At 37.0% G+C, this 15,899-nt stretch overlaps 2 protein-coding genes across 7 annotated transcripts; both read right to left on the bottom strand.

Moving 5' to 3' along the window:
* Window positions 1–127: 127 nt before the first annotated feature.
* LOC111477239 (homeobox protein knotted-1-like 2) lies at window positions 128–2,532 on the bottom strand. Its single transcript, XM_023121289.1, has 5 exons — window positions 1,768–2,532; window positions 1,560–1,682; window positions 1,344–1,479; window positions 584–837; window positions 128–510 (listed from the first exon to the last, which is right to left on the bottom strand). Exons 1-5 carry the CDS (start codon window positions 2,164–2,166, stop codon window positions 307–309), a joined length of 1,116 nt encoding a protein of 371 aa, XP_022977057.1. The 5' UTR covers window positions 2,167–2,532; the 3' UTR covers window positions 128–306.
* A 5,061-nt stretch (window positions 2,533–7,593) lies between these two features.
* LOC111477180 (endo-1,4-beta-xylanase A-like) lies at window positions 7,594–13,438 on the bottom strand. Of its 6 annotated transcripts, none has more exons than XM_023121202.1 (10): window positions 13,323–13,438; window positions 12,658–12,820; window positions 11,745–12,529; window positions 11,585–11,641; window positions 11,039–11,406; window positions 10,789–10,948; window positions 10,202–10,545; window positions 9,935–10,112; window positions 9,296–9,832; window positions 7,594–8,999 (listed from the first exon to the last, which is right to left on the bottom strand). In XM_023121202.1, exons 3-10 carry the CDS (start codon window positions 11,826–11,828, stop codon window positions 7,896–7,898), a joined length of 2,832 nt encoding a protein of 943 aa, XP_022976970.1. In that variant the 5' UTR covers window positions 11,829–12,529; window positions 12,658–12,820; window positions 13,323–13,438; the 3' UTR covers window positions 7,594–7,895. The 6 variants fall into 6 exon arrangements, with proteins under 6 accessions (XP_022976970.1, XP_022976969.1, XP_022976971.1 ...); XM_023121201.1 differs by having other exon boundaries at window positions 12,658–12,842; window positions 13,323–13,428; XM_023121203.1 differs by lacking the exon at window positions 13,323–13,438 and having other exon boundaries at window positions 7,594–7,841; window positions 7,873–8,999; window positions 12,658–13,314.
* Between the last annotated feature and the right edge of the window lie 2,461 nt (window positions 13,439–15,899).

The following is a 15,899-nucleotide window of genomic DNA, read 5'->3' as shown; positions in this document are numbered from 1 at the left end:
AAAAAAAAAAAAAAAAAAAAAAAAAAAAAAAAAAAAAAAAAAAGGAATTAAACGCAATAAATTTTGAATTTCAGAATGGGTTTGGAATTTCCAAGTCCAAAACTGACCCAATTTCAGAATCAGCCCATTATGGTAAGATCATAATGTTGATAAAGAGAGAAATTAACATTATACACTCATGAGGTTCCAAATAACAAATATTATTATTTCCTCAACGCTTATGAAACATAATTATTGTTTGTCACACTATTTGGTTGGTATTATATGAAGGAATGACTCTTTCGGAGGCGTTTATGGTCGGGTGAGTCACGGTCCGAGTCGATAATGGGCATCGGTCATGTAGTGACCGTCGATATAGAGGGTGGTGTTGGGAGGGTGAAGCCCATCCATCACCATGAACTGCATATCTTCAGAGGGTTTCCAGTGTCTCTTCCTTTGGTTTATGAACCAATTGTTTATTTGCTTCTGATCCAACCCAGTGGACTCAGCCAATGCCACCTTCTCCGTCTCCTATAAAATCCCATCAAAACTCATTCTTAACACACTCTTGAACCATGGAAATGTCAAAGATTTAGTAACTTACTGAAGGGTATGGCCATTTGTAGTGCAACTCCCACCAATTAAGAAGTTTCTGCCTTGCATCTTTTGGGAGTTTTCCCTTTTTCTTCTTCTTTGAAAGTTCTTGCTTCAGACTGCTCAAGTAGCCACTGTACTTTCTCAATAGGTGGTTCTTCAATTCTCTGTCTTCGGCACGTGGGTCGATCTCCGGTAGTTCGGTTTCTCCGCCGCTATTTTCCTGTTCCTCCTCCGAGGACCCCATACCCTCACACTTCTCATCTGTAATTACAAAGTCAGTTATCAAATTTTCTCAATCCACTTTAGACCCAAGTCGAGTTTAATTCATAGGTGTATTCCTTACTTATAAACTCGAGTTTGAGTTTAAGTTTTTCAAGGTCCGGGACGACCAAATGATGATGAAAGTTATGGTAGTTCGAAATGAACGAATCTAATTAATTAATCTTTGATTTGTAGCAGTTAATGATGGCGTCAATCTTGGAGTGGTAAACATTCTAAAACCAATAAAGTTAAATTAACCTAATTAAGCATAATAATCAAAGAAAATTAGTGTCAGAGATCTGATACATTATTTTAAGAAAAACCCACAAATTGCAGAATAAAACGTGGGCAGATCATGATATGCAATTATAAAAAACATATAAATCATTTGAAAATTAATAAAAAAAACTGCCGGTTGGGGAATGTTTAAGCCAGTGATTAGGGTTCTTCATAAAACTGGCTTCAAATTCATGCTATTTTCACAAGAGATTTAGAGGCAAAGTTACCGGAATTGAAGATCCGAAGTGGGCCGTTGCAGAGAGAGCTGAGCTGAGATTCGACCCGTCGCATGAAATCCATGGCTTCTTGAATCGGCCTCGTAAGTTCCTCCCGATATTTCACCAACATGTCGTAATAAGCTTCCTGTTTTTACAAAACATGATAAAAAACCCATATGGTCTTGAACTCAAATTACTGATTAAAACACCCTATGTTTCTCATACCATGAATTGGTCAAGTTCTGGATCCTTAATGGTCTCTCCAGAAACCATGGAAGATCGCTGCCGTGTTTCGAATTCATGCCGAGCCGCCACCAGCCGTTCCACCACTTGCGGCGGAGCACCCACCTACAAAATTAATATAATAACAATAACAATAATCTTTTAAGCTCATAATCAATGTTGGGATTGAAGGGCAATTTCCCTTTTTTACCTTTTGACATTCCATGTAGGCTTCGAGGAGGCTGGAGTATTGAGGATGAGCAAGGATTTTGGCCTTAATGGCTTCAACATCGAGTAAGCCGTGTTGGTCAGGCCGACATGTCGTCGGCGGCGGCTGCCCTCCTCCTCCTCTGAGTAAAGGGTGGTGAAATTTGTGGAGTTGATGGTGTGAAGAACTGGCTTCCGTCTTGACAATCGGGTGGGAATGGTCGGTTTGAAAGCAGTCGGTTCCTTGTTGAAGATGAAAGGAATTGAGACCCATCTGAGCCGTCGGATTGGATGACCTTCCGAAATTACCTGATGAAGAATTCCCCCGAACCACTCCCGATGGGTACAAGAAATTCCCTCTCGGATTTGAGTTTTCGTTTACATGATTATTATATTCCTCCATTTTTCACTTAACCACAACTCTTCAAAGCCCTAGACAGCCCAAATCAAAACCCTAATCTTGGATCGCCGCCGCCAAGTGGCCTTATAACTCGCCGGAAAAGGGATACAATCGGCTGTTCTCCATGATCAAGACCAGGGCATTTTCTTTTCACAAATGGGTATGAAAAATAAGGGGAAATTAGGAAGCTTTTTTCAGAATCAGAGTTCAGGGAGGCCTTTAAGTGAATCTATTTGCATGTAGGGGACATGGCCGAGGAAGAAGAAGATGAAACGATGTCGGATTTCACGTGGGGATGGAGAAAAGGGGGAAAATAAAATAAAAATCTCTGGGTTTTTTTTTTTTTTTTTTTTTTTTTTTTTTTTTCTTGCTTATTTTGCTTGGGGTTTAGGTGGTAGTTGACAGGTCTTCCTTTGTTCAAAGTAATTAAAAAAAAAAAAGAGTAAAATAATTGAGATAATTGCAAAAAGCAAACAAGACGGCTAGCAATTAGGGGGACTGCTGTTGATTTGAAACATTTTTTAATATATATATATATTTATTTATTTATTTATAATCCTGAATTAATTGTTGGAATATTACTAAATTAGGTATCCTTTACAAATAGAATGTGTGTTCCACAAATCCAATTCCAATTTGAATATAAGAAGTACATTTAATTAAAGCATTTTTTTCTATTTTATTTCTCGTCATTAGTTTAAGCATATATTTTTGTAAGTGAAGTTAAGGGTGGGTGGGGGCATTCTCATTTGCCCATCCGGCGCCCCCGGGGGACTCCCTCGGTATAAACGGAGGGTGCTGCCAGGGCATTAGGGGCGGCGTTAGGGTTTGAGGGGTTTGGAATAGGACAAGTCCAAGTAGAAGACAGAGACTACCACTCCATGTTCCATATTCATCATTCATTCACTCACTCTCACTGTGTAAGCCTGAAATGCTTTACTGTAGTGTGCAGAGAGCAGTGCGTGTGCTGCTCCTCGCATCTTCCCCATGCATTAAACCATATATTATAAACATATACCATACGTACTTATTACTACTGCTCAATACGCTCCATCCCCAGGTGTTTTTCTTTTTTCTCTCGCCTCTTCATTCAATCTACATTACTTCTTTGGCTTGAGTTTATTCTTAATACAACTACTCTTGTGAAGAGAGGTTAGGAAATTTGGAATTGAGTTGTCCCGTTACCTACTTCTCCCTTATTATTAAGAATGATGACTTTTTCCACGTACCAACATAAGTCATTTCAATCTACTTAGTCCTCACTCAGATGCATCTAAGAAAAATTTATAGGGCGTCACATGGATGAGAGAAATGAAAGAAGCATTCCTTTCAAGAAGATAGAAAACTCTCCCGGGTAAATGTGTTTTAAAATCGTGTGACTAACGGCGATACGTAACGAGCTAAAACGGATAATTCATGTTAGCAGTGGGTTTATGGTGGTTACAAATGATTTCAGAGATAAATACCGAGGAGTGAATCAGCGAGGACGCTACGCGACGAGAGTGGATTGTGAGATCTTACCTTGGTTGGAGAGAGGAACAAAGTATTCTTATAGGGTGTGGAAATCTCTCCCAATTAGATGCATTCTAGCGATAGGTTTGTGTTGTTATATTAACCGTACACGTAACGAGCCAAACCAAATAATATCTATAAGTGATGGGTTTGGGTTGTTACAGTCCAAAATAGGCTTGAAGATTGAAGTTCCTATGATGGAACGAGAATGTGATCATAATACATAGGGTTCGGAGAATGAGAAATAATTTAATTGGAGGAAGGGGTTAGAGAGTTAGAGGGTTTATCACAATCAAGTCATATCGTCCTTTTTGATAGTATCATATGAAATGAGCTGTTAATGTCGCATCTAATTTGTGTCACACTCGCGCATAAAATACCTCAACATAACGCTAACCCCATTAACTTCCCTTCTTTCTTCTTCTTAATCATTCATTTAATTAACTTCAATCACAATACTCATTCATTCAAAATACATGGATTAAAAGCAAATCCAAATATATAACTAATTCACTCTATTCAAACTATAATAATTTAGATTATACAAGGTTTCATAGTGGTCAGAGAGAGAAACAAAACATTTCTTATAAGACGTAAAAACTTCTCTCTAGTAAACACATTTATAATCGTAAGATCGATGACGATACACAACCAGCCAAAACAGACAACATCTGTTAATGATGAACTTGGGCTGTTACAAATGATATAGAGTCAAACTTTTCAATACCATGTCAACAAAGATGCTGGGTGTCACAAAGTAAGTATGAAGAGAGTAGATTGTGACCCTCATGTTGCGACAAGGGAAGTAGCACCCATCCACCCAAGCGAGGTCACAAAGCTTCCCAATTGAAAAAGTAGAATTGTGACACTAGGCCTCCAGGAGTGTGGATGGTGAGATCCAACATTGGTTGTAGTGATGAGTTTGGACGGTTGCACATGATATAGAGCCAGACACTAGACGATTTACCACGTTGTCCTCCCAGAGAGTTGAATTGTGAGATTCCGTTGGCTAAAAAGGGAGAACTATGAAGCCAACAGAAAGTTTATTTTATTGAAAAATGTATTAATTTTATTTATTTATTTATAATTATCTGGAACTCATTCTTATAGCCCCAGTTTAGTAATTGGACTCTTCGAAAAGAAAATTTGGCTTTATAGTTCTCTTTTTTAAGTCACACTTTCATCAACCTATTAATAGCCTTCTTTTTTTGTTTTCTTTTTATTAAAAAAAAGCTTTATAAAAGTAATAAAATTACGTGCATAATTTGGAAAGTACCCTTCTTAATGAATCTCATATTTAAAATATCTATAAAAATTGAAAATTTTAATATTCTCCCCCTAATTTCTTTTATATATAATCTAATATTTTGTCGTTATAAACTGTATAAGGTAAATGGTTATTTTATTATATTTTAAAATTTAAAGCAAGATCAATTAAGATGGTGGGTATTTCGAGGAATAAAAATAGTAATTGCAAAGTTAGTTGATTTCAACCGCGTTTTAAGTTAATTGACTACATCATGTACGCTCGTTCAATCATTAATTCGTCAATTATTGAACTTTATTAATTATGAAAATATATAATTATGGAATTCTTTAAATAAAATAAGTTTAAAATCTGGAAAAGTCAAATTAGGCAATCAAAATGATGGGAAATTGGTTTTGGAGAAGAAATTATGTGGGGCCACCTAATCATCTATTATTATTTCTTCGTCTATAGCTTTTATTATATCTGAAATTAAAATGGGAAATTAATGGAAAAGAGAGAAGTAGTTTTTTTTTTTTTTAATAATTTTAATTTAAAAATTAAAAGTATTAGATAAAAGTAAAAAGAACTTTTTTTAGAAGACAAAAAACGGAAAAGGAAAAGGCGAAGAGGGAGAATTTTAAAATGGTTGAGAATAATGGTGAGGCGACGGGCAAAGGGAGTCCGTGAAGCACGGGAGAGGCGCTGGCAGCCGCCGCAGGAGGCCTCAGTACCACTTCCACACCGCATAATCTGTGGCTTATAGTGTGTACCAAAATATGAACCAAAAACTTGTGTTGGAGAGTTCGTGTTATGTTTTTCCGATTTTCATTTTTTAGTGAGATTTCAAATCGTTTGAATAAACGAGATCATGTGAACTTATTTCATGTTGGTTTTTAAAAAATTTTAAGAGTGACTTTGATATATAACGGATTAAAGTAAACAATATCTATTAGTGGTGGACTTTAACGGTTACAAAAATTGTTTCAAGCATCCAATAGGACAATATTTAAGACAAAGAATTTTAATATGGAGATACAAAATTTAGAAGTTAGATTTAAAAACATAAAGAAAACAATGCCTATGCCTATGTTGTTGAAAATGAAAACAAATTTGAAAAAGCCATGTTTAGAGATAGAAGGGTTAACCATAATATAAAAAACAAATTTAATTTGATGATCTTTATTCGATACCTCATTTTAAAGGATATCGTATATCATTAAAAATAATGAAAATTCAAAAAGATGATAGAATTTGTACTTAAAAGGATTATAATAATTAATAAACACAGCAAAAAGAAAAATGAAGATTAGTTTTGTAAGTATAACAACTTTACTACTGTTTTCACTTGAAAACTAATTAATGTTACATTTGTGGGTTAGTGTTGAGCTAAGATTGGTAAGAATTTTCTTTACCATAAAGAGAAATGTTGACTAACTTTAGTAAGGAAGAATATGTTTGCCGTATGGGCATATTTGAATGTTTGTACTCAAAAGATTTTTTTTTTTTTTTTTTTTTGATGTCGTGTGGTCTAAACTATGTGATTGAGCTCGGACTCTTGCATGGTTCAATTTAGGCTATATACGACAAGCACGTATATTTGGATGAGCTTGAATTGTGTCTCTTGAAGTACAACTACACCAGAGACCTTGTAATGACTCCTAACAACTATGTAGATCTAATATCAGTGTCTCATCCTTTGAATTCAAATTCTAATTTGATTAAACTTTTGAAATGGAAGAGGTTGAGGGAGGAAATATAAAGGCCAACGAGTCCTAATAACTCCCATATTCATAGATAAGAAAAAGGAGGAATATAAAGGGTAAGACTAAAAAAGAGCATAAACGTGAGAGTGGGTGGAGGTGTCAGTGTTAAGAAGAGGGGGAAATGGCGCGCGAGAACACCGCGGGGGCTGTTTCGCCAAATCCACCACAAACAGCTACCTCTCTCTCTCTCTCCCCCCCCCCCCCCCCCCCCCCCCCCCCCCCCCCCCCCCCCCCCCCCCCCCCCCCCCCCCCCCCCCCCCCCCCCCCCCCCCCCCCCCCCCCCCCCCCCCCCCNCCCCCCCCTTCTGCAACTCCACCACTGTCACTTCCACTTTCTCTCTCAACCCTCCCAGAAAAAAAAAAAAAAGAAAAGAAAAGAAAAAAAGGGTTCGTTGTTTGAACTTTTCAATAGGCGTGGGACCCAAAGCCCCATCCCCCATCATGTCAAACGTAAACTCAATCTGAATCTGAAGCAAGGAAGAGAGGAAGAGCACACAAGAACCTCATCCTTCTTCCACATCTCCAGCTCTCTCTCTCTCTCTCTCTCTCTACACCCATGTGGGACGTGGGCTCCACCTAAACCAGGTATTTAGGGACAACGATGAGACTCTTTCTGGGTCCCATCCCCCATCGTCTTCTTTCTTTAGAGAGAGAGAAACAGAGGGGGAGAGAGAAAGTTTTGTCGTAGATGGTGGGACCCTATCAGCTTGATTTGATGGTGGTCTATGGGGCCCGCCTCCTTTTCTAATCCTCCATCTTCTTCTGCTACCAACGGTCTAATTTTACTCTCTTTTTTTCATTCATACTTCGTATCTAAACCCCTCTTATTTAATGACTGTGGGCCTTTTCCCAGTAAATTCACCATTTCGGTCCCCAATCCATCCATCCAACATTTATTTATTTCTTTCATGCAACATACCATTTTCTGCATTCTCCTGGGCCTATATAGCTCACTCAGGCCCACTACTTCTACCTTAATTGGGCCCAGTATTTAAAGGTTTTAAGGATGCTGTCATCCAACGTGTAAACAAAACACGTGTATTTTATAGTTTTGAAGGGGGGGAAAATACAGATTGGAACTCACGTAGACGTAGTACAGCCAGCCAGGGAAGGGAACACTTTGCTTTATAACCCCAAATCTTTGGAAAAGTAGCATATCTGCACTGCAACTTCTTCTTGTGTTAAAGCACAACCAGTGGTTTGGTTTTTTCACAGATCTATAGATATCACCACAGCTGTATCTCCCCTTTCCACCTCAAATGTCTTTGAGATCTTGGAGTCATTGACAATCTCCACGTTATATGTCCCCTGAAACCCTCTAAATTTGAATTCACTTTTCTCATCAATCTGCCCACTTGTGTGCGAAAGCCATTCGTGTTTCAGAGCCATGTATCGTTTCCCAGCTTCGTTTATCTCGCCTTCTGCATTCACTAAATGAGAATTGTCCCGGCACATAAACAGCTCCCAGAATCCCCATAACATTATACCTTCTACTGCTGGATGAGCAAAAGCTTCTCGAAGCATCACTTCCAAATCATCGGCTCTAATGTGTTCGTTTATGGACGACACGTCGAGCTCTGTGAACCAGATTGGAAGGCCTAGAATTCCCAATTTGTCTAAAGCAGATCTAACAACTGGTCCCACTGGACTATCAATATGCCCTTGGATCCCAATTCCTCCCACTGGAGCCCCTTGCTCCTGCAGTTGAAGAATTTGCTCTATGTACTTCTCTGGAGAAGATCTCGCATCACGCCCATCTTCAACATGATAGTCATTCACGAATAGTAGAGCTGATGGATCGAGTTTGCTAGCGTTCTTAAACATAAATGCTCGGATATCTTTGCCAAGATGATCTTGAAAGAACGATCCATGCAACATCTCATTGTTGACATCATAGTGCTTGAACTTTCCCTTGTAGCGTGTCAATAGGCCTGTAAGGCGATTTTGAACAGCAGCCATCATATCATTCTTGTTTAAGGACTGAATCCATTGTTGTACTGCACTCTGCACTTCCCAGAAGATGCAGTGACCACGAGTCTCTATGTTGTGTCTCTTGCAGAAATCCAACAAGTCATCAGCATCCTTATAGTTGAAGTTTGCTTGCTGCGGCTCTGTCCAATACCACTTGAGCTCATTTCCAAACACAGCCCAGTTGAAATTCTTGACGAAAAACTCGACAAAATCTTCGTGGTCAATGTTTGTTCTACTAATGCAAGTCCCAAAAGGAAAACTGTTCTGCATTTGACTGACTTTTATAAATGTGCCACTAGAGCTGGATCCTGAGAACTTGAGGGTGATATCGCGCCTGCGGATCTGAAGTAGTCCAATTAAAACAATAAAAGCGCAATCAGCAATAATAAGTTGCCGAAACGAGAAAAGTTACGAGTCATGATGCAGAAAACGAAACCTGAAGAGTTAAGGCATGTTAAGAACTAATATTGCACATCAAACTAGATAAGCATTTACCATAAAGTTTGATTTACGAAGAGTATAGTACTTCACGCTAAGAATGTTGTACCAAGATGATGGATTTCATTCTTAAGGAATCAATATTTTATAATTTCTTCCTCTACGTGACTCTGTGTGGTGCATCACTCTCTAAATTTTACCTTATCTGTCTGCGATCTCAAATATCTTAACCTTGCATGGCGATCAACTGGGAAAATTTGAAGACCAGCAACCATTAAGTCGACACTTGGAGCAGGGCCTTGTATATAAACCATTATCTTTGCTGCTTTCTTTTCAATCCTAAAGGAACCACCAATTTCATGCCATCGATCATCACTGATCTCGACTTGCCCTCCATTGACCCATTGGTTATCCACTCCGAGAGCAACATTGACATTTTGTGCACCAGTTGCTCCAGAGCCAATCTTGACCCAAGCAGACACTTGATATGTGAGAAAGAGTTTCACCTTATCGGTTATCATCTGACCGGGACCCATCCAAGTTTGTGTGCGATTCGTCACGAGAATGAAGCGACCACTTAGACGTTCGGAAGGGCCAAGGGAGTCTCTGGCCATAGGAGGAATAATATGTGGTGACCCTGTTCCAACGCTTAGTGTACAACTTCCAAGGGGAAACCATCCATTGGTGCTACTACTTAGATTGCTGTTCTCAATGATATTGACTCCATGGGCTGAATTCTGCACAATAGAAACAAAGAACAATAAGTCACTCTATAAACTCATACAATAAAGCAAGTCCGGAAACTCCTAAAATCGATTTGCAATTGCTCATTCAAGCACCTCAATACGAAGTCTGGGTGAAGGATGAGTCTTTTGTGCATGCTTGACAACAAGACTATCAATGAGAATATCGACCCCCGAAGGTGGACCTTCAATATAGATGACAACCTTTGATGGGGAAGCATTTAAGAGAAACTTCCCCTTTAGTTGTACCCAATCCTTGTCTGTTGCCTGCACACTTCACCAAATCAATCGCTTATCAGTTTGTTCATAAACTGTACAAGTTTCTTTATATCAAGGTGGAAAAAGATAAAAGGAAAGACTAACTTGGCAATTCCGATATATTGTTCACGAGAATTTGGTGATTGCACCCATAAAGTAGCCCGTACATCAGTAGTGGTGATATTGTTGCCAGATACACGAACAACAGCAGCAACATCATAAGCAAGCTTTCGATGCACCCTTCCTGTGATCTCCTGCTGAATCCCGTTCCAGCTCTGTGTGCGTTCAGTTGCAGAGGCAAAAAACTTCCCAGACTGTGGGAGAACTTTTCCATTACACATTGAATCGTGCAGAGCAATCTTGCATCCTCTTCCAGACCAATTTTTAGGGTCATCATTAAAATTTGGGTTCAGAATAAGATTCCCATTACGAGCATTGGCATTTCCCGTCTTCTCGGATAGATGGTCATGAAGAGAGAGTTAAGTTAAAATCAACCAAAAACTCGATTTTTGCTGAAGAAAAGAAGGCATTATTTTGAATGACAACGATCCATATAAGAACAATAGACGTTAAATTCCATTGAAGTTGTGGATGTGGATTGGACAAGAGGGTAGGTAGACAATGGGATTTCTGAAAATAATTCTCTTAATAAATCAGAGAAGAACGAGATTAGCAACAAGAAATACAATTACCTCCAATTCATTTAGACCAGTACAGGTAATCTCAACTGACTGTATGAGCAAATCAATACCCGGAGAAGGCCCTTCCAAATAGAATACAACATGGTCCGGCATGGTTGACAAGGAGAATGTCCCCTCCAACTTCTCCCACTTCTCTTTCAACACAGAAGTTCTACATGCACTTTTTATCTATTAGTTTTCTAAGTCCACATATTCTCTTCTCAAGGAAAAATGATGGAGACGTGACAATAAAGTTAGTTACCTTCCAATGCACAAATAGTTTGTAGTAGAATCTTTGTATAGTAGCTTTAAAGTTGCTACGACATCAGCAGATCCTTGAAGAGATCCTGATACCCCAACACTTGCTGAAACTGAATAAGTAATACCAGGGGAAATGTTGTTAGTGATTTCCTGTTCCAGTCCCTGCCAGCATTCGTTTCGATCTGTAACAACAGCATACTTTGCATCTGAATTGATGGATAATTCATCATGGTAATTTGACTCGGCCAAAGTTACATAGCCATTACAGCAATTGGTGTGCCAATATTGCAGTCCCATTGAGAAGTCATGATTCAGTAAGATATTAGCAGCACGTGGAGGACTTAGTTTGGCTGGGTGTTCTTCCATTGCCTGTCATAAAAATATGGGTTATATTGATAAAAGAAACCGTCTAGATAAATAGATTCTAGTCAAAATCAGAGTTCACAGAAATCCCTTTGATCAGAAACATCACTATGACATATCAGATTATATAAACGATCCCAGCCTGGAAAAGGACAATTGTAAAAATGATGAAACAAATCAGTACCCCTGAAGCTTCACTGGCGTTGTTCGTCTGGGTGCTGTTCTGGGTCACAACAAAGCTCTAGCCGGATCCAAATGCAAAACCAATTTTATAAGGAAACTAAATAAGACACAGTATAATAAGTAATAGAGAAATAGAATTTCTTGGGAAGGGTGAATGGCACCTGAGAAGGCTTGTCACTGTTAGGATTCTGATGATTGATGTCCGGAGATTGGCTTGTGAAGCAGCAGGCACATGCCCTCCTCATTTATATGAACTGCAATTAGATTTACGAGTAAAATCTAAGGAAAGCCAAGACATCCAACTAAAAAAACAATGGAAGTCCCTTCTCATTAAACAAATGATCAATCTGCTGCAATTAGCTTCCGTCAAGAAATCCCGATTTGAATATTCTCAAAAGAGTTTCCATATTTTGCTTTGTCTTGCAGATTAGGCACTAGTGCCCCAGTATGCTTGAATTGAAATAGAAGCGTCAGGACTGTTCTGTGTTTCCCAATTCCAGTAAAAGCCTATCTCTTGCTTTCTTTCTTGTGCGATTTGATTATCAGAAGAACTTGCTTAAAAGAAATATGATAGTACAGACATCTATGGAAATTGCAGTTTGGTGAAGCGGGGTTTTCAAATGCTTATATTAGATGTAAGAGGACAGCGGATGTGACTTTTGAACACTATTCGCCCAGATTCTCGTTGTCCACAAATTTGCCTTGAGAAACAAATAAGATTTGGGTTTCCCTATTTGATGCTCATAGCCTCAAGCTATTTGGAGTCCTCATTCCCAACAAAAAACTGTCTTTCACGACAAAAAATTACAAAGCCTAAATCTGCCAAAGCAACTGCTCGATTGTGCCTCCACATTTGAGACTCAATTTCAGAGTACATACAACCAGATCGCAGCGCCATTTTTCCAGATGAGTTGATATTTCCTTCGTTAGCTCTGCGCCTTACTTCCTAGTGGGAATGAAAACATAAGTCCGACTACAATATTGAACCAGATTTGAAAGCATTGCCTCAGAACGCCAACCCAAATGGAAAAACAATTTCTGGTTTTAATTTCTGGGGAACACTCGGCAAATTACCTATGGGATTTTCTGGCAGATTTCCAGTACAAGAACCAATCAAATCCAAGCATATTTAAACGCTCGCAGGGAATTTGCACTAAAAGTCAATGGGAAGGAACCTCCGAATTCAATTGTTCTAAGGTGATGCGATCCATTGCTTTCTTCCACGAATTAAAAAAACCTAACAGACACCAGAGCGAAACCTGTAAACTTCATTCACTAGCATCATTATCTCGCAACAAGTGAAACTAACGATTGAAATCATAGACTCGGCTTAAAAGATAACCACGCAGAAACCTTAATTCAAAAGACCAATGGCTTTCAATGAATACAAATCAGAAACATGCCAATAAATATCAATGCAAGGCTATGTTTAAAAAGTTCCATATACGAAAATTGCAATAGATTATACAGTAGAGAACGGCGAAAACTGACTATCTAGTCGAGCAACAAACGCGTGTTAGACACTTGCAGAAGAGCCCCAGGCCATGCTGAATCAGATTTGGACACGATTCGGTGTGAATCAAGATCGTGTCAGTTTAGAAAGAATTGAATGGAATAACAATAAACATGACGATTTTGAAATATCGAAAATCTAAACAAGGAGGCGATAACGATCTATACTCCCCCAGAAACGAAATGCAAAAACGAATTGCGATTAGACATAGCGCGCTACTGATTACCTGAAATGAAAATGAAGAGAATCTGAGGAGAGGCCGCAGAAAACCCCTTAGAGAACCCACTCGTTCGCTCGCCAACGAGTTGAAAACCCGCGAAATTTTGTTGATTGTATATTCTGTAACCCAAATGGAAATTGCATAAAAATCGTTTTTTTTTTTAAATATGAAAATAAATTTGATGTGAATTTTTCAATTGCAGGCTTATGGGCCGTAAACGAATTCAAATGAATTAAGTTCAAATACAGGCCCAAGCCCAAGCCCAAGCCCACTGACATTGTTTGGTTGGGCTGCATTTCGCGAGAAGTGGAAAGACAACGGATTTGGGCCCAATCCGAACCGGGTTCAGAACCGAGTGTTAATAGTTTTTTTATTTAAATAAAAAAAAACTCGCAAATTTAATGAAAAGTCAAAATTTTCATATAATTAAATAATGGATGAAAGTGGAGAGTTAAAATCGATGATTATTCAATATCACAATATCCGCTTCGGCAATTGTCATTTAGCGCGAAGCACAGAGCACAACGCCCGCAAAACACGGACCCCGGAAAACTGTACCTATCCATAATAACTGCTTTCTTGATTTGTTTATATAGTAATATATCCGCTTAAAATATTTATTAAAAAATCAAAAAAATATATCTTATATAAATAAACAATAATATTTCGCACTAAAAACCTTAAAAGATTCTTGTCAATCTTCCTCGTACAAGAGACCCGTTTATTCTTGTTGGCAACTTGCAATTTTAAAATTAAAAAAAGAAAAATCAATTGAAAAAGGGAAGACAGGATATATATGATTTATAAATATTATATCACCAAAATTGTATTTAATAATAAAATTAGTTTAAAATTCAGAATATAATATGCAGTTCACAGAGTTAAATCCTACCTAAAAAATCCGACAGAGTGCTCATTATAATATAAAAATACAAGTGACATTCTTTTATTAAAGTTATCAAAGGAGATAATATTTCTTTAAGCCATCTCAAGTATGTCACTATTTTTAATAATTTTTTTAGTACCGACTTATTTATGATATTTCACTTTGTATCAAATATTTGTCGAGTAACAATGAAATTAAATACAAAAATACAAGTTAATCACTATCATTTTCATTTCAAAATGTAATAAATTTTTAGTTTAGATAAATATTATTTAAAAAAAAATATAACTATTTTTTTAATCAAATTTAGGGAAAAGTCTTCCTGAAGCCATTAATTTTAATGAAATTTTTAATATTTGAGAGAAAAATGAAACGTATTTAAATCTATCCCTAGTATACGCGTTTCAAAACTGTAAGATGAAACACAAGAGAGGGATTTTATTTATTTATTTATTTTCTATTATTATTTTAATCTTTTTTTAACCAAGTTGTAGTAATCTTCCAATAAATCATACACTTGCCAAAAAGAAGAAAAAAATTAATGATTTATTATATAATAATAGTACCAAAAAAGCAACAAGATTAATGGATAAGATCGCCACAAGAATAATTTAGAAAATGGTAAATATAATTGGGTCAAATCTTTATTACCTAATGTAAACGTGTGACTGATTTCGGATAAACATTGCTTTTATTTTATGTTTTATATATGATCTAGTAATTCATTTAAATTTAACACACAGAAAAAGAACAACCCTTATTATATTTAAAATTGATTTGTCGCCATCTCAATTTATTAAACAAAAATTATTAATTCGTGACATTGACTATTAGTACTTATGCTCCAAAAAGTCAAAACACATGAATTTAAAAACTTTACTACTGTATGAGTGTGCACACACAATCATATCTTATTGGATAGAACTTCATCTAGATCCACACGGGTACCATTGAATGATTATTTAAATTGAAATTATAATAATATATTAAAAAAATATTTCATAAAAGTAAAAATGAGTAGGTAAAATATTTGTAGTGTATAGGAATTTTAAACTAAAATTAAATCATGTGATATAATAATAAGATTCCGAAGCATATAATAAAAGTAAAAATGAGTAGGTAAAATGAATTAAATTGGTGTTTATGAAGCATATAAATGAATAATAAAAAAAGGTACGATTTTTTTGTAGGGCTGGCTGTTTAATTCCAAACCAAAGGAACGTAATTACTTTTGATTGGGGGAAAATTGATTAATGGGAATTAAATGTGGGATTTATGAAGGCTAAATGTAGATAATAGGTTATTAGTGCCGGAACAACACCCCCTCCCTCACGTCCGGTAAATATTAATTATTTTTACCTACCCATTCTTTTATACACCTACTCAACTACTCATATTAAAGACCTCCCAAGAAGCCTTTCTTAATTTTTAGATTAACAATTTAATTAGCAATTAAATTTTAATTTTATATCCGTGACCATATGCGTACATAACACTTTTGTCGTTATATATGTCTACTAATCATGCTTATTAAAGATTAGGAAAGAAAAGGCTATTTTTATTCACTTTCTATCTCTCCTAAGCTATGTAGCCTAAACCAGATATCCTATGACGTGTGTCACAGTCTGGGTATGCATCTTATGTGTCTTTATTTAAAAAGGGTCTTTCAAAGACAATATCGGATGACATGGGTGTGC

Source organism: Cucurbita maxima, unplaced genomic scaffold (assembly GCF_002738345.1).
Source record: "Cucurbita maxima cultivar Rimu unplaced genomic scaffold, Cmax_1.0 Cma_Scf00003, whole genome shotgun sequence".
Lineage (NCBI taxonomy): Eukaryota > Viridiplantae > Streptophyta > Magnoliopsida > Cucurbitales > Cucurbitaceae > Cucurbita > Cucurbita maxima.
This window is presented reverse-complemented; position numbering and strand designations above follow the sequence as displayed.

Bases quoted from the DNA above. Each gene is read 5' to 3' on its own strand.
- LOC111477239 (XM_023121289.1), bottom strand. From the start codon at position 2,166: ATGGAGGAATATAATAATCATGTAAACGAAAACTCAAATCCGAGAGGG. The intron at 1,480-1,559 runs GTATGAGAAACA...TTGTAAAAACAG, and splicing joins CAGAACTTGACCAATTCATG to GAAGCTTATTACGACATGTT. The intron at 838-1,343 runs GTAACTTTGCCT...TTGTAATTACAG, and splicing joins ACTTCGGATCTTCAATTCCG to ATGAGAAGTGTGAGGGTATG.
- LOC111477180 (XM_023121202.1), bottom strand. From the start codon at position 11,828: ATGAGGAGGGCATGTGCCTGCTGCTTCACAAGCCAATCTCCGGACATC. The intron at 11,407-11,584 runs GTACTGATTTGT...TTTTTATGACAG, and splicing joins ACGCCAGTGAAGCTTCAGGG to GCAATGGAAGAACACCCAGC. The intron at 9,833-9,934 runs GTGCTTGAATGA...TCTATTGTGCAG, and splicing joins CACCCAGACTTCGTATTGAG to AATTCAGCCCATGGAGTCAA.